Source organism: Corythoichthys intestinalis, chromosome 4 (genome assembly GCF_030265065.1).
Source record: "Corythoichthys intestinalis isolate RoL2023-P3 chromosome 4, ASM3026506v1, whole genome shotgun sequence".
NCBI classification, from domain to species: domain Eukaryota; kingdom Metazoa; phylum Chordata; class Actinopteri; order Syngnathiformes; family Syngnathidae; genus Corythoichthys; species Corythoichthys intestinalis.
This window is the reverse complement of record NC_080398.1, coordinates 59,458,399-59,477,229: the sequence shown is the minus strand read 5'-3', so window position 1 is coordinate 59,477,229 and position 18,831 is coordinate 59,458,399. Positions and strand designations below refer to the sequence as shown.

Genomic DNA, 18,831 nt, shown 5'->3' with positions numbered 1-18,831 from the left:
CCGAACGGAGTGCAACCGAAATGCGAGGGCCCTCTACGTGCTCTTCGTCCTCCTCCTCCTCTCCAGGCTCAAACCAATAGAACACACAACTCCTCAAACCACAGGAAAAAAAAAATTCAAATAATCTTAAACATCAATAATAATATTAATACAAACAAACTTGTCACAATCATTCCTTTTTAAATGACAGTCGCAACAAAGGACAAAAAAGTAAAACGGGATAAAAAGGAGAGTTTTCCCAGCATCCTCCTCCTCTCATGCAGTACAGACTGTCTCCTTCAGCACAAAGTTAATGTCTTTGTCTCTCAACTCTGGCTGTATGTGTGTAGTTGTCGTAGTTGTAGTTAAAATTGTATGGCTTTAGGGCATGGTTCAGGTTTTATCAAGAGTTGGCCGGTCCCTCGTCCGAGTCCGGCCTCCCTCTGCCCCCCGCCGCGGGATTATTGTTGTTGGAGGCGGGATAGTAGTCCTCGGGGGGCGGGGCTTGCGGCCCGGGGGCGGCGGCGGCCGTCCGAGTCCGGAAGGCGGACAGTCCGATGGGCAGAGCGAGGGGTAGGGAGGCGGAGCCGAACTGCGACGCCTCCATGGAAGACACCGCCCCCAGGTGGTGCAGCCCTAGGGACACGCCCACATCCATGCTGTCACTCATCTGGGGCGAGGATCCCTGCTGGCCCCCCCCTCCGCCGATGCCCGTCTGTCCGCCCTGTCGCAGGCCGCGCCCGCCGTTCCCGTGGTGGGAGTAGGTCGGGTGGGGGTGATGGGGCTGGTCCAGGAAGTGGCGCTGGTGTTGTTGAGAGGCGGCCGGCTTGTGGAGCAGCAACTGGGTGTACGCTGGGTCCTGACCCCCACCTCCACCATCACTGCCTGGCCACATCCTCATCTGCTGCTGGGATGGAGCCTGAAAGGTGCGAGTACGCAAACATGATTGTGAGACACGCTGCAACACTCGGCACGAACGTCACCGTTTATTCTCAGAGTACGGCAAAGTCACACATATTTCGTTCGATATGCACTTCAATTATTCATTAAATGGCCTTAATAATTCAATGGTCAATTAAGAAACGTTTTTTGGAAATATTTCTGTCCCGGTTCTCAAAGCCTTTCCCATTTTAAAGTTCTTACTCAGCCCATTTTAGTTCTTATTTTGAGTCTGTGTTTATACTGTCTCCAGCAATCAGGTAATTACGAGATAAGTTCTTTGTCTTTGTCCAGGTTGCCATAGCTCTGTGAGCTTTGTAAACTAAGGTAACAGTAATAACACGAGGATATGCATATACTGTATGGCGTGCAATTGTACTACAATCACTTTTACATACACGTGTACTTGCACTCCATGCACTTGTACTTGCATGTTCTGTGTTTACTTGTACTACAACGACGTGTACCTGCGTGTACTTGTACGACAAGCACGTGTACTTGCACTACAAGGATTTGTACTTGCGTGTACTTGTACTGCAAGCACGTGTACTTGCGTGTACTTGTGCTACAAGCACGTGTACTTGCGTGTACTTGTACTACAGCGTGTACTTCCGTGTACCTGTACTCGTACTACAAGCACGTGTACTTGCGTGTACTTGTATTACAAGCACGTGTACTTGCGTCTACTTGTATTACAAGCATGTGTACTTGCGTCTACTTGTGCTACATATACTTGTACTGCAAGTACTTGTAATACAATTACGTGTACTTGCATGTACTTATACTACACGTGTGTGTACTTTTTGTGTCATTTTACTGAAGGTACTTGTAGTACTACAAGTAGACGAGACTAAGACGAAAATTAAAGGGGCTGCCAAAACAACAATGATCAGAACATTAAAACACAACTTTAAGATACGAACCTGGGAATGACAGTTTCTGAGGTTTGAGTTTATTTGTGAATAATCTTTCTCTATAATTGCATCTACAGGGTGCTATATCTCATTTTGAAAGACTTAGAAGAGACAGGTGTTTGCTGTTTTCTATGTACCTGAGGGCTGGTCATCTCATAGTCTGAATGTGTCACACCAGAGTTGTAATATCGGTTACTGTAGCGATAGTTGCGGTTGTCATTGGAGGAACCACTGGAGCCACCTGAAAACAAGAGCAGCTTTAATGAGGAGGGATATTTATTGTTTTTTCGTGATCACCAGCATAGTGGTCTGTCTATCTACATTATATATATGCACCAGCAGATGACTGGCTACAGTGCAGTGTAAAGAGTGGGAAGCAGGATGAGTGTGTTTACCAGAGCTAGAAACAGAGCTAGTAGTAGAGGTTGAATGGGAGTGGTCCATGGCGGGAGAGGTGGATGTTGATGAACTAGTGTTCGTTCCTTCATCTGTGGTCTTCTTGAAAAAGTTGTGCTGCAGGGCGTAGAATGGCGTGATGCGGCTTTTGGGGTCATAGTCCAGCATGCGCAGGATCAGGTCTGGAGGACGACACATCCAAAGCAGGAACATTACAGGTCTAGATAAGTGTTTGGAAATGATATTCAAGTAATAATTTACTCATAAAAATATTCGAGACAATATACCGTACTTGTCAAGAACACATCTTTGTGATTATACAGACACATAAAAAAATAGAATATCATGGAAAAGTCGTGCTTGAAAGTCAAACTTTCATAGTTGATGGATTCAGGTCCCACATTTTAAGTGATTTCAAGTTTTTGTTTTTTTTCGCCACTTAATTTGGGTTTCCAGCTCATAAAAGACAAAAAAAAAAAAAAAAAAAAAAACAGGATTAAAAAAAAAAAGAAAACTGTTACTATACATCACAGCATTGCTAGATGATCCAATATAATATAATATTATGTTGAAAAAACTAATCACATATAATACTTCCATTTATTTTTTCAAGAAACCTCCCCACAGTTATGCTTAACCAATATTGATGTACAACAGCTGTTAAAACAGTGCCCTCTGGTGTTACTGTCGAAAATTCTAATATGAACTTGATTTGAGAAGCACTTGGGTTAAATGGAACATTATGTAAGATTTGCACTTTATTTATTCAATAAATGGCCCTAATAGATCAATAGACATTAAAGAGACATGTTTTTTGTAAATACTTCTAACACGATTCTCAATGGTTGAGCCAAGATTTTCCCATCTTAAAAGATGATTTGCAACCCGCAAAGTTGTTAATATTTTGATTCTGTGTTAACAACGGATGTCCCACCGTCCATCAGCTAATTACCAGATCAGTTCTTCATCTTCATCCGGGCTGCCACAGCCCTGTAGGCTACGTCAACCAAGGTTGCTACTATGTTCGCAGTCAGAATTAATGGTACCAACAGAGAAAAAAAAAAGTAACACAACAATGTAAAACCCTTACGTGTGAAGACTGTAGCATCATGTACTGATTTAATTTTGGTATGTAATAGACATCAGTTGTAGATTACACATATTGTATGTACACATGATCGTCGCATAGACTTCATTGCTTTTCACGTGACACTTCTTCACTCTTTGCGCCACGCCTTACCATAGGGGGCCGAGCTTGAATCTCCATTAAGTAATAGTCATGTCGAAGGTGGCACACGGTCATGTCAAAGCCGGGTTTAAGCTTGGATTTTGGAAGAACTACGAAAACTGTACCAAATACAAATAGGAAGGATTGTCTCAGGAATGATTTGTTTGAGGATTCAAAGCAAATATTATATTTTTCGTACCATGCATGCATTTTGAAATGTGAAAAAAAATCGATGGGAGAATGGGAACTGCTACGGCGTTGGCGTCATTCTTCGACATGAATACGTAAAATAGATGCGTAACTCCCCGGTTTTTAGCTCTTTCAACAAAGAATCGAGACAGTTTTACGTCCATATCTATAAAGAATTCAGTGATTGAAGCATTTATTCGCAATAATGTTCTTATTTGTTTACACATGGAGGCGGCTTGAAGACGAGCTGCACATTCGCCATATTTACGTAAAATACATGCTACCTGCACGGTTTCTTTTGCTTTTAACCAAGAATTGAGACTGTTTTACGTCCATATCTATAAAGAATTCAGGGATTTAAGCATTTATTCGCAGGAATTTTCTTCTTTGTTTACACATAGAGGCAGTTAATTTTCATAACTGACTAGCCTCGTAGTTTACTTTTAACCAAGAATTGAGACTGTATTACATCCATATCTATAAAGAATTCAGGGATTTCAGCATTTATTCTCAAGAATTTTCGCCAGGAGAGCTCTGTTTACGCCAGGCGGCCGCTAGCCTCATTCGCTAACAGAGTAGCATTGTGCTTCGACAATATATGTAAAATAAAAGCTAACTGCCCGTTTTTTTTTTTTTTTTTTTTTTTTGCTCTTAACCAAGAATCAAGACTGTTTTACGTCCATATCTATAAAGAATTCAGGGATTTAAGAATTTATTCACAAGAATTTTCGCCAGAAAAGCTCTGTTTCCACCAGGCGGCCGCTAGCCTTATTCACTAACAGAGAAGCATTGCACTTCGACAATATACTAGTACATAAAATAAAAGCTAACTGCACAGTTTCTTTGAGTCTAACCATGAATCGAGACTGTTTTACGTCCATATCTATGATGAATTCGGGGATTTAAGCATTTATTCACAAAAATTTTCTCCAGAAAAGCTCTGTTTACGCCAGGCGGCCGCTAGCCTCATTCGCTAACAGTATATAGTGTATAATGATTACAAAGGGCTATTCTATTCTATTGTAAGTTGTGATTGTGTATAGAATTTATTAATAATCTATTTACATATCATTTATAATTGATTCTGCATGTTTTCCTCAAGTGTTAAGTCTCTGATATTTAATTGATTTATTTATTAACTGTTGAAAACTTGTTGTAAAAAAAAAAAAAAAAAAAAATTAAGTTGCTATTTTGGTCAAAAACTTATATGATATGTTAAATATTGCTTTTGATCGTGAAAATATAGGTGATAAACTCTGCATTTGGTGATTTTTGTGCATTTAGTATAAAATCTGGGACTTTTATAGCCATTTAAGTTGTGTTATATATAAATAAAAAATAATTTATCGGGATTCTATAAGGGAACGACTTTGGATTTTTTGATGCCGCTGCTCATGGAGACTCGTATATGGCTAAGGTAGGTGCCTGTTTTGGTTTTAGGTCGGTAGCAGCTTTGGTTTTGAAAATATTTGAATTTAAAGTTTTTGAAAATAGGCCCCCTACGAATCGGCCCCGTTTCTTGTGTCATGTCAATAGGTTATGAAGTCTATGATCGTTGCTAACATTAATGTGTAGTTTATTAGCTTGTGTTTTCTGATTGAAATGCAACATTAACGCAGCATGAGTCTCCATTGAGAAACGCTTATCTGGCAACCCAAAGCGGAAGAACTGCTGTGCGCTACAATATTTTGATCCTGGTTGCAGTACCATTTTTGTCTTACATAGTGCTCCTTTAAAAAAAGGAGGAATTTCAGATGAGGTTCATTTGAAAAGAAAAAACCCTTATCACGTAAAGCTGTAAATAGTGCAGTATCTTTCCGCTCACATAACGGATGCGCAGGGATTCTCAGTATAAATAAATAGGAAGCCTATAAACTTGAAGTTAAATTAGTTGAAACTACAGTATCTGATTGCCTCTATTTATTGCTCACATGTTCGTGCCAATTTATAGTAATATAAACCTTATGGCGCGTCACTGTATTAGTCCCTCTATTTCATTCTAAATTTATCTTCTTGGCAGCGACTTGGACTCCGAGACCTAATGACACCACTGATAAGTCTGGACAGTGGCACACTGCTCAAGGTTTGTGGAATCATAATTCATGCTGCCCACATTTCAGATCATGAAGCTCTTTCTTTGCTTCAGTGTATAAACTTTATAGCAATTCAATAGGAAGTGACTTTTCGAGATTGATTTGAACACATCTTGAGATAAAATACAACTGATAAGCAATCCTGAGTTTTTTCAGTGTTTATGTGAGTTAATTTTTACCTTGTAAACTTAATACTTCTTTCAAATTTGTGAAAAAAATACCTTTAAATTTCAGGTAGTCACAGGGAGCATGCCCTGGTTCACCTGCTCTTCGTCCACCTGGACCTCCAGTCTCTACACCCAATATCTCATGAAGACGCCGAGTGGCTGGGGGCTTGTACTCCTAAAAACAAACAAACACAGATGACAATTGTTCATGCCGGCGATGAAGGCTGTAAATGCAGTTGTTAAATGCTTACATTACATGGACACTTGTATTCAGACTAAAAGTCTGATATGGATAACTTGTACACAAACCCCATTCAGAATATTCTGACCCGATCAATCCCATTCTGATCCAGAGAGGTAGTTTGTGTCGATGGATACTCCGATTGGTGCGTGTGAAAACAGTTTATTTCAAAATTTTGGAACAAACCTCTTCACCGCGCATGTCTGTGACATCAGTATAGGTAGTCCTCGGGTTACGAACGAGTTCTGTTCTTATGTTGGCGAAGTAACCAAAATTTAAGTCAGAAAAAATGTAAGTCGGAATTAGAAAGTACCCCTAAATACCCTACAAATCTCAAAATAACTATCCAAAAACATGTATTATACATCATTGTATTGTCCTCGCCAAGACGTTGAAATGACAATGACAATCAGTGGTGTTAATTACAGATGTGAGGTGCTTTTATTTTGAAATGTTCACCAAAAGTGCATATGCTGAGACTCTAACTGTAAGCTTTACACTCAATAAAACAGCATTGGGCATCCTGATGCATGTAGTGCACATTAGATATTTGTAAATTTGATGTATATCGGGATCGGCTAAGGGTGTGCCAAAAAAATTGATAATTAGATGCATCGAGATTCGACACGTGACGATCCGATTACAATTCATAAATGTTCAAAAACGATTTTTTCCCCAAATAACTTTATGACAGCCACTAGTAGCGGAACATAATTCAAGACACGTCTGCTGCTGATGGCTGCAGCGGAAGTTACTGAGCGAGAAATTTACTTCTGTTCAAAAGACTCGAAAATGAATTTGTGAATGAGACAGGCAGGGACCCGGTTGTCGCGCTCTAGGTCCTCTTCTGTGCGCGTTATTTTTTAGAGCAAGAGGGGAAGAGAGATAGTTTGTTTCTCCTTGTCTTTCAGTTGCCCAGCAGTCGGTTAAAGTCGTGTTAATTTTAAAAAAAAATCCCTAGTGTTTTGCCAAGTCCTGTGTCCGTCTATCAGAGGTGAGTACACGAACCCCCTTGTACTGTTTAGCTTTTATTGTTGTCGTTTTTGAGCTGTTACTAGTTAGCGCCGAGCGCTATGTTAATTACCGACTTCGCAAACATGTATTTCGAAGTCAATTTGTGTGTTGTTTGGTGGTGTACAAAAGTTACTCCAAATGCAGAACATGTAAAACCAGGATTAAGTACAGCGGTAACACTACAAACATGCTAAATAGTACCGAAATGTGTGAAAACAAAGTATATTGGTTAAATATAGTCTTATTTCTAAAGGCACTTTGTTTGTTTCCAGAAAATGTGGAATTCATTCCACCAGTGTAAATTTTATTGTATTGTTGAGAGAAATCAGTACTGTCTTTGAAACAGCTAATGTTTTTTCACCTTCTTGTGAAAAAAAGCATCTCAAGGTCAGCTGTGTGCTGTATTGGCATGTTGAGAAATAAGTACTGCCTTTGAAATGGTTAATGTTTTTGCACTTTCTTGTTAAAAAAAACAGCTTAAGGGCAGCTTTTTGTTGTATGGGCATGTTTCCATTGTTCCTTTTGAATCATTAGGATATTTTAAATAAATATTGGACATAAATTTCTTTGGCTACTTTATTAATTAATAATGTATGATGCATCGATATTCGCGATCATCGGCAATACTATGATCATCGTTAAATAATCGAATCGTAGCACCCTGAATCGTAATAGAATCTAATCAAATCGTGGAGTGCATTAGATGGCACACCGCTCGTTGAAAGTGGGCTTAAGTGGTTCGTACAACTTTGTTTTCTCCATGAGTCTCAATGTAGTGACGCTAACCCTGTAAAAGTATAATATATGTATTTTCTTATTTTGTATGTTTCAACTTTAGTTCCAAGGTGTGGTGTTTCGACACGCATTCGTGAATAAACTTGAGTGTCATATTCAATTAGAGCTTCAGCTATCGATTATTTAGGTAATCGATTAATCTATCAAGTAGTTCAAATAATCGAGTAATCGAATTACGAACATTTAATGCGTTGCAGAATTTTAGGATATGTTAAAAAATTAACAAGTGTTTATGCTTTATGTTCATTTGTTTTGGTTTGCTAAGATTATACTTTTAAAAGAGCATTAAATGCGAATACAAAATAAAATTCCTGAGTGTTTGTTCAAACTATGCAGAATTGCACTTTCATTACACTTCAAGTGCAATAAATGCATTTAAAAATAAATTAAAATACCTAAGCTTAGCCTCAAATGATATGATATAATAAAATAAATAAATGAGGATCTAAGTACAACAACAAAAAAACTGGCTAAAAGTCAACTAACTTAAATGCTATAAAATGCTAACTCTTTTTTTTTTTTTTTAACAATGCTATTAACAAATCTTTCAAACATATATCACCACAAAAACGGCTAAATATACCTCAAAAGTAAATTACAAATAAACAAACATATTAGCTCAAACAAAAACATCTAACCTAATGTTGACCTGAACAGTGAGCAGTCTGATTCAGCCAGCTGAATCCAGCCATGTTAAACGAGTTATGTCATATTCACGGTTGCCACTAGAGGGCAGTGTATCCACTCAAATCAATAAAAGAAAATGTAAAAACTTTTAAAACAAACTGTTACAATGTCACTTAAATTAATCCTCAAAGCAGCAAAACTTGATTTGAAGCTTTTTTCTAATTAAATTATTCGAGTTCATCGATTAATCGTTGCAGCACTATATTCAATAAGTGGGTGGTACAAGTGGCATGTGCAATCATTCTCAGGAATTGAGGAGGAAAAAAGTAAAAATGGCCTGAAATGGATGAAAAGTGTAAATGGATCTAAAATGTTATACCTTCTTGACATCCTTGTTCTTCTTCACTGTCCATAGCCCATCTGATAGCTTGTCAAAATACTTTCTGGCTTTAGGGGCTGCATCTAACATGTGGCTGGGAGGGACCCCCAACACTTCAACAATTTTGTTCATCTGGTCAACCTAAACAGAGACATAAAATTGACATATTTAACAATTTTGTATTTGACATCTTTTAAACAACACCTGAGGAAACTTGTTGAGGATGGCTGTAATTATACTAATTTAACATAATTATAGATCAGAGAGAACGTGTGTTAACCTCATTGGAGCCACTGAAAAGAGGTTCTCCTGTGTGCATCTCCACCAAGATGCATCCGAGAGACCACATGTCAATTGCCAGGTCATACGGCATTCCCAACAGAACCTCTGGGGAGCGGTAAAACCTGCTCTGGATATATTGATAGATCTGATGGGAGGATGACAATAAGGGTGGAATTAGTTCACCAATTAAGGTACTGAATACAAGGCATTTTGACAGTTCAGTTGAGACTTTTCACAGATACGTATGTTCAAATCAATGAATTGCTATTTGCGATTTTTGCTCACCCTCTGCCCGAGCTGGCAGGATGATCCAAAGTCAACTATCTTGATGGCAGATCTCTTGGGATTACACAGAAGGATGTTTTCTGGCTTCAGGTCGCAGTGGATAATTGACAGTTCTGGAGTGGCTAGGAATAATAATGCTGTGGAAAAAGAATTGATCAAATATATATTGTTAACACCTTCAACATATCCCAAAGTTGTTCACCAGTAGACAGTAGCTAAAGATGAAGTAATACTAACATTTCATAATACTATTGTCGTGATCGCCAAATTACGATTTTCGCTGTTATCCCAATAATATTCGAATAAATCACCCACCGAAACATTTGCAAAGAGGAGACGGGCGCTCTAGGTATTAGGGGTGTGACAAAATATTGAAAAGGTGATATATCGCGATACTTTATAGAAGGTTATCGATATGCTCAAAACAAGAATTGATATATTGTTTTAAAAAGGTGTCACTATTTCAAAAAAATAAAAATAAATAAGGAACCAACAGGTTTCCCCCAAAATCTTCTATTAGAATAGTGTCTATTTTAGCTCACTGGCTGACATTGATTTCGCTAGCCATCCAATTCATTTTTGACTGGACTGGATGTCTAGCACCGTCAATGGCACTGAAAGTAGAGCATTCAAGGCCAGACTTGTGGACTTTTACAGGTTACCTTCCATTGACTTTGAGTCACTTCCTATTCATTTGGGGACATTCTTGAGTCACTTCCATTTCAGTAACCCAAAATCAACAGCAAATGAACTTTAAATACCCCCAAATCAACAGGAAATGACCTGTAAATGCCTCTGAAGGAAAAGTGAACGAAAATCAACACGACGTGAAATTCCCCAAAATGAAATCATTGCCTGGCGTTGGCTGTCACTGACAGCAATAGACGTCCAATCTGTTTGAACGTTCATTCACTGCCACCCTCCCAGTTCAAATTGATGAGAATTACTAGTCACAGCAGAAAGATGAAAATAACTTGTTTTTCAGATTATTGGTTGCTTTGTAGAATATCGCAGAATGATTTCCTGACCTCTACAATTGTTGAATCACGTGGGATCATCATTATGGTGAGCCTTGTATGGCAAATTGTATCGTTTCATGAAGCACCCAGAGGTTCCTACCCCTACTAGGAATGCCCTCTAATTTCAGTGTTAGCACAGTTGTTCAGAAGAGATACTGAAGATGAAGAATTACATAGATTTAGTAGTGATTTGGCGTGAGATCGGGAGGGTGTTGTGATGTTTAGGCTATAGGTGACTAACTTTTAACATTTTACTTTAACAGACGCCGATTTAGACTGCTGTTTTATCGTTATTACTGAAATGTATAATGTTTGGTCTTGGTCTCTGATCAAATAACCCCCCCCCCCCCCCCCCCCCCCAAAAAAAAAATGCAAACTATAAACCATAGAGAGCAATTTACCGTCTTTTTCTGACTATAAATCGCAGTTTATTCCATAGTTTGGCTGGGGGTGCGACTTATACTCTGGAGCGACTTATGTGTGAAATTATTAACACATTGTTATATCATTTCACATGTTATTTTGGTGTTTTGGAGTGACACTGATTGTTTGTTAAACTTGTTAACATGTTCTTTATGCTATAGTTATCTGAATAACTCTTAATAGCTATGTTATGTTAACTTACCGGCCACGTTCGCATTTCGTTGTTCATGCATCATGTAACATTATCATGCTGTACACTTATTCAGCATGTTGTTCTCTATTGTATTTTTATTTTAAATAGCCTTTCAAGATGACATATCTGTTCTGTCTGTGTTGGATTTTATCAAGTAAATTTCCCCCAAAAATGCGAGTTATACTCTGGTGCGACTTATACATGTTTTTTTTTCTCTTCATTGGGCATTTTATGGCTGGTGCGACTTATACTCAGGTGCGACTTATCGTCCGAAAAATACGGTAATGTTTGCATTTTTTAGGCTGGCGCAATTTATATGTTTGATTGATTAATTGTGAATTAATATAGGGACATTGTGCTGCAATGAGTAATCGATTAACTCAAGTAATTCGATAAGAAAAAAGCTTCGAATCAAATTTTGCTGCTTCGACAACTTATTTAATTAGAGTGGCGTTGTAATGGTTTGTTTAGATTTACTTGTATTGATTTGGGTGGATACACTGTCCTCTAGTTGCAACATATACAGATATCATTTTAACATGGCTAGATCCAGCTGCTCCCTGTTAAGACAAATATAAGGTTGTATGTTTTTGTTTGAGCTAATACTATTGTTTATGCATTCGTAATTTAATTTAGAGGCATATTTAGCAGTTTTTTGTGGGATTATGTGTTTGAACTATTAAATTTTATAGCATTTAAGCTAGCAGACTTTGCTATGCAAGTTATCCAATTGTTGTTTTGTTGTACTTCGATGTTCATTTAATAATTTTTTTTATAGCGTTTCAGGCTAAACTCAGGTATTTTATTTTGAAATGCTTTTATTGCTCTTGTGAAATGAAAGAGCAATCTTGCATAGTTTGAAAAACAATCGGGAATTTTATTTTGTATTTAATACTTTTTAAGTGCAATCTTAGCAAGCCTTTGTTTTACATCTCCTAAAATTTATTCTACAACACACTAAATGTTCCTAATCTATTACTAGATTATTCAAAAGTAACTAAGTTATAGATTAATCGATTACTTAAATAATTGATAGTTGCAGCCCTAATTATAAATCCCTATAAATGGGATTTTTTTATCATATCTTCGGTAGTTCTGCTACACTATATATAGATATTTATATATTTGTGATTGAAACATTGTATGGTCTCTATATGTTGTACTTTACATGATGGAAATAGGGCTCACATAAGGCTGTAATTTTTGTTTGAGCGCAATTCTGTAGAGTTTGAAGATACAATCAGGTTTATTTTGTATTCACGTTTAATGTTCTTTTGAAAGGCAATCCTCGTGCCATTCGGTGTGCTGGTCAAAATTAAATGTTATTGCAAACAAAGACTTGTTTCTTTGTTTTAGATCGCCTCAAATTATTTTGCAACAAATTAAGTCTATGCAAAGTTTGGTTTTCACAAAATGTGTTCTTTGGTTAAACGTAATCATGTTGGAGAGGGTGCAAGACACTTGTTTCACTTTAATTAAAAGTGACAAACCTGTTCTTCTAGGAATACCCGTGTGGGGCAATTTAATCTTTTGCTCACTACAGTGACCCTTGCTTGACATTTTGCTTGACTATATTTTTAGGCTGCGCGACGGGCCAGAAGCCAGTTGGCTGATGGAAACACTGGTGCACTCACTGCCCTGGTCTGTGTGGTAGCAAGTGTACACGTTCTGCAATATGACCTACCTGTACAGAGCTGCTGTGCAAATTTTCGAGTGAGGTTAAGGGAGACCCCTCTGAAGTTGGTGTTCCTCAACAGATCGTACAGATTGTAGCTCAACAACTCAAACACCAAACAAAGATGGTTCCTAAACATAAAGTGACGCTTCAGGTGGACTACACACAGACACACACACAAACACAGAAGGGAGAGAATAAGGTCAAACTGATGCAGAATGAAATTTCTGCTCCTGAAATTCACACAAAATATACTTTACCGTATTTTCCGTACTATAAGGTGCACCTAAAAGCCTTCAATTTTCTCAAAAACAGACAGTGCGCTTTATCATCCGATGCGCCTTATACTAGTACCGTATTGGCCCAAATATAAGACGGCCCTGATTATAAGACGACCCCCTCTTTTTCAAGACTCAAATTTGAAAAAAGACTTTTTGAACACCAAACTAATTTTTATACAGAAAATAATTAGAGTACATCTAAAACAAATCTTAATATCTGAACATTTAAATATGCAAACTAAAGTGCAATCACATTCGTAAATGAATTGCTTCTGGTTTTTGAAATGTAAATAAACCAATCTATTGTGATAAAACAACAAAATTGCAATAACTGCACTAACCATCAAAGTCAAGTTTAACTGTAACTGCAGTCTTGAAACAAATCTGAATAAGGAAAAACATTGGAATAAAATAATGCAAACTTGAGAGTAGCTGAGATCTGTCATGACAGAACATCACTTCAATGATATCTGGTGCCATCTAGCGTCGTGAATGGGTATAATGGCTAGACCACGAATATAAGATGGCCCCCCCACTTTTTCAGTCTTATTTCAATGCAAAAAAACCCGTCTTATATTCGGGCCAATACGGTACATGGATCAATATTGCTTCATCATGGCATGACCCCAACCCCAACTACTACTGCACCTTATAATACGGTGCACCTTATAGTGCAGAAAATACGGTATATTTTACACTTAAAGTTATCTTACAATATAGTCTTATTGACCAACATGGATACATTTCCTATCAATTTTCATATAAGGTGTAATTGTGCAAATGTGTATAACACCCAGGCCATTTCTTTTATGGGGTGCCATACTCATTCAACTTATTTTCTAGTGTAGTTGTCGTCTATTATAAGCTAGAGGACAGTGCAAGCTCTTAAATTCTATCTTCTAAATGTAATTTACTTGTGGTAAAAGGTTGTGATGGAATTTTTCTAATTCCTCAGTGTATTTCATTCTAATTCAGTCTAAAATAACTACTATAAGTAGGATAAAATCCCAAAATAATTGTTCTGATTTTATTGTCTGTGATAAACCTTTGTTTTTTTTTAAATTTAAAATACTGTATATTAATTAATAAAGGGGAAAAAAGGTTTTCTGTTTGTCCTCAGTGTCTGTTAGTTAAGTTTTGGTTCAGTTTGATATACTCCCATTGTTGTATTGTTGTATGTAATTATGTTGTATTCATAAACAGGAAGCAGCGAACAAGAAGGGGTTTGAAGGGAGACAGAAAGAAAGGAAGCAGACAGAAGAGAAAAAAAAACAACAAAAAATACATTATCAAACGCCTATGCTACCTTGTGAATATAGTGCTGCTATTGTTAGTAGGCATGTGTTAATAACCGGTTTCAAGGTAAACCGTGGTATAAAACGTCACGGTTTCAAAACCGCAAACATTTTCCATCATAACGTCCCTAAGGTACAAGCTATTTTTTACGTACCATAAAAGCAGGGAGAAATCCCCCGCTTGCAGCTGTAAAGCTCAACCCTCTCCCACTGGTTATTGCTCAATGTCAGCTGTGCTCCACGATGGCTGGAGGAGGTGAAACTCCTGAACTTTTTCCCTCATCAAAGAAAACGAAATTGCTGGTATGGGAATACTTCAGCTACAGAAAAGTTACAGACGGCCGCGGCTTAGAGGAGGAGGTCCAGCCAATATGTAAAACATGTTTGCGGAGGGTAGCTGCTGAGGAGGCAATATCTCCAGTATGATTTCGCATTTATTCAAAATTAAAGGTGAGTAAACATTATCATGAACGTTTCCCACCAGCTACAAAAGTTAACTCCAGCGTGTTTAGCGGTGGTGAAACATGTTTTTTTCTCTCTGGCAACTGTCTGTGTTGAGAAAGAGAGTGTGTGTATAATGTAAACATGATAAGAGTCATACACACGTGCTTTTTATGGAAAATTATTCAATTATCTTTGTTCTGATGATAATACTGTTAAGCTGTGGCTGTGGGTTTACACTCACCTAAAGGACAGTATTCATTTTAATTCTATTTAGAATATTTGTTATTATTATTTTTTTTTTTTCATTTATATTAACATTATACTTCTGTTGCAATTTGCTAATGTTTTGGAAAAATCCTGTTCAATTGATTTTTTTTTACAAAAACATTTTTTAAAATATCAACTATAGCTAGACAAAATTACTCTTGAGTTTTCGTCAACAAAAAGTAGACGAAGACAAACACATTTTGAGATGACTAAAATATGACTAAGACTAATAAGTTTTATCGTCCAAACAACTAAGACTAAAAAGAAAATTAAAAGGGCTGCCAAAAATAACACTGTAACACATTTTGGACCTTTAATTGCAATACCGTGATACCGTGAAATTCTTGCTTAAGGTTATCATACCGTCAGAATCTCATACCGGCACATGCCTAATTGTTAGCTAATTATATTTATCCGTGGACACCATGTTGGGGGCCTGGCAACCAAGGAGAAAGAGGAAGGAAGGTGAGTCGAAAGTAGACGTGATTAGGTTGGCGGGGGCGTAAATAATTCTCGTCATGTGAGGAGGGGAACCCAGTATTACGATTATGAAAATCACCTGTAAGTGTTGATAGGTTAACATCCTATTCTGTGCTACTTGATCGCTAATCTTGGCACCGACAATATAAAATACAAAAATAGTCCCAGATTTAAATCCAACTGAAAATCTGTGGTGGACTGCAATCTAGAGATGGTACAACAATGTATTAGTTAAATATTTTCTGGATAATTCATTTTCGTTCCTCAGAATTGGATCATTCCATCATTTTTCCTTGTTCGTTGTCTGCAAAAGTAACCTTTACTGACAACTACAATACTTTCTATATTTATTTATTTTCAAGTTTAGGGTTTCCTAAACGCAGTAAGTTTATTTTCTACACAATAAAACAACTGAGTGAACCTTCACCGGGCTTGTACAAAAGCAGATAACCAGCGGCCTACTAACTTCAAATATTGGTAAATGTGCTTTCAATCTCACCTATGTAATATTTCATTTCAGTATCATGCTTGTTCATGAGCTCCAGCAGTCGAAGTTCAATCTGTGCCTGATTTAGAAATGCCTTTTTGTTCTTGATGATCTTGATGGCGACCCATTCCTGCTCATGGTGGTCGTAGGCCTTCACCACCTGCGCACACATTGCAAATATGAGATGGCTATAATGAACTTTAGGAATGCCATTTTGTCCTGTCCTAGAAACTAATTTGTCCAAAATTTTAAATGTTGACAATGTTTCTTCGTCTCTCACCTGTCCGAAGGAGCCCTTTCCAATCAACGAATCTATCTCATAGCGGTCCAGCCACTTTTCTCCATTTTTGACGATGTAATCGTAATTGTCATCATCATAGCCGTCGTTGTAGACTTTTCTCTCCTTCTTTGTACTGCTATCTTCAGGAGGGACCTGCTGGGCCCGCCGCTTCTTTTTAGTATAATACACCTGTGGATAAAGGAAGCTCAGTATCTCTCAGCAAATGAAATGAAACACATTGTTTCCTTTTGAATTACATTTATAAGAAACATGGCTTATTTTTTGATGATATCTTATGTTATGCAGTATTAAGAGCGATATAAATAAACGAGCTGAGTTCATGATTTTCATTTTCAAAATGTGCATTAGCTAGCTATGGTCCATTTTAATGACTTTTAATATTACTGGTAACTGTGAAAGCAAAATGACCATTTACAAATGACTCTTTTCTACTTACAATTTTAATGTACAGTGCAATGGAATTGTAAATGTCCCCTTCCAGATTTGTGGTTAGTGTGCATTTTAAAATGTTTTGATTGTCAAGCCAATTTTAATAACGCACAAATACTTGTAAATACAGAGTGGAAATAAAGAGCGCAACGATGTTTACTGTATGTAAGTATCTGCTTCTTTCCCAATCAGAGGTGGGTAGAGTAGCCAAAACTTTTACTCAACTAAGAGTAGCGTTATTTCAAAATAAAATGACTCAAGTAAAAGTAGTCAAAATTGTATAAATAAATAAAAATGTACTCAAATATAAGCAAAAAAAGTAATAAGTAACATTGTAGGCAACTGCTTAAGATATTTGATTTTCTTTTTAAACAATGGTATTTTTATCTTTATCAAACTGTTATTGTTATACTGTACTATAACATATTACATAACCACATTAAGCCAAAGATATATATATTTTAAAAACTGAATTCCGGCGAGAGTAAAATATCTACAGAAATTAAGCATTATTTGTCCAAAGCACATGAGCGCCCTCTAGTGGAGAAAACCTATGATCCTTTTAGTTTCATAATAGGAAATATCTCTGGTTTTCCATGGTCAATCGGTAACAAATAAAAACAGAGAGAGATTAACATCCGTTCTTTTGAGTCACGTTGACGGCGGCGCTCGATGTCAAATACTTAATTCTTTAAAGTGCTTTAAATACGCCGCTTGATTGAACAGGCCGGGGTGACCATGGGATGGAAAGCTCGAGTCTACTTGGTATAATGGAGTCATGTGATTATTATTGCGACGTCTCATTGGTGAAACTGGTTGAGCGGTACAGTGGTACATCTACTTACGAATGTCTAAGCATACAGAATTTTCAGGTTAAGACACACCTCAATGGGAAAATATTGCCTCTTGTTACGAAAGAAATTTCAGGATAAGAAAGGCAAAAATACAGTATGGCTTGTCCTTGCAGCTCCCAGAGTTTACTAAACGTACCTTTAGCTGCTCTGCCATTGGCTATTGCCTAGCATTCCTGGCATCTGATTGGCTAAGAGGGACCACTACTGTATGTGTGCATCCCAGCGTCCTCTTCATTTGCCCCACGTGTTCTGACAGCTTTACATGAGTGAATTAACTTTTCATCAAAGACCCAGAGTAATTTCTCCAGAAATTGCAGTTTCTAGTTTTAATACCATGTTTCGCCCATAAAATACCCCAAAACTGGCCATTCACAGCTGTGTCTTGACACTCGGTGAGACATGCTACACAGAGTTTTTGGATCGAAACAAGGTAAGTACGCGATAATATCTAATTAAAATCATAGTGTCTTTAATTAGGCTCTCTCATGCCTCACCTCGAGTTAGGGTTTAGGGGTTCAAAAAAATTTCAAGTTCAAAATTTTTCTTCCCCAAGAAAATTGAGGTTTTAAGCTTTCCAATGAAATATCACACATGCATATTGGACAATTTTGAAATTTGGCCAAATTGCGGTTCTCAGAGCGGAACTTCAAGTCACCTGACTGTTTTCTACCATATATGTATTTGTTACATGTTTTGATGCACTTATATGCATTATAAAAGATTGATGACTGAATTTTGGGGGCTTGGAACAGGTTAGGGCATGTACATGAAAAACGCATCTCTACTTACAGATTTTTTAGGTTACAAAACACTTCCAGAACCAATTAATTTCATATGTAGAATAAAGAGGCAAAATGTAACGACTAGTGTTGTCCAAAGTAGCGGAGTAAGAGTACCGTATCTTCTTTACAAACCTACTCAAGTACAACTAAAATGTATGGCTAAGTAAAACTACTGTTAGAAGTAAATTTTCCTCAAAAGATTACTCAAGTAAATGTAACATGTAACCTACCTCTGCTCCCAAGCCCACAAATCCTAAAACCATGCCCTTGACAGTTTATATCGCATAAACATGAAGCAGAAATAGAAACAACCAAACCTAAAAAGAGGTGGTACGAGTGTGTGCGAAGTGTAAATTTTTCTTTTTCCGGTTTC

General features: G+C 37.3%; 1 protein-coding gene across 3 annotated transcripts in view; it reads right to left on the bottom strand.

Annotated features, from left to right (window-relative positions):
* Positions 1-160: 160 nt before the first annotated feature.
* Positions 161-18,831, bottom strand: part of dyrk1b (dual-specificity tyrosine-(Y)-phosphorylation regulated kinase 1B) — a 103,527-nt gene continuing 84,856 nt past the window's right edge. For all 3 annotated transcript variants that reach the window (XM_057833123.1, XM_057833122.1, XM_057833121.1), the window contains 10 exons: positions 16,373-16,561; positions 16,105-16,252; positions 12,848-12,997; positions 9,529-9,665; positions 9,242-9,388; positions 8,962-9,102; positions 5,960-6,080; positions 2,228-2,410; positions 1,970-2,073; positions 161-898 (listed from right to left, as the gene is read on the bottom strand). In XM_057833123.1, the coding sequence (XP_057689106.1) occupies positions 383-898; positions 1,970-2,073; positions 2,228-2,410; positions 5,960-6,080; positions 8,962-9,102; positions 9,242-9,388; positions 9,529-9,665; positions 12,848-12,997; positions 16,105-16,252; positions 16,373-16,561 (1,836 nt within the window). In that variant the 3' untranslated portion in view covers positions 161-382. The remainder of the gene's footprint in view (positions 899-1,969; positions 2,074-2,227; positions 2,411-5,959; positions 6,081-8,961; positions 9,103-9,241; positions 9,389-9,528; positions 9,666-12,847; positions 12,998-16,104; positions 16,253-16,372; positions 16,562-18,831) is intronic.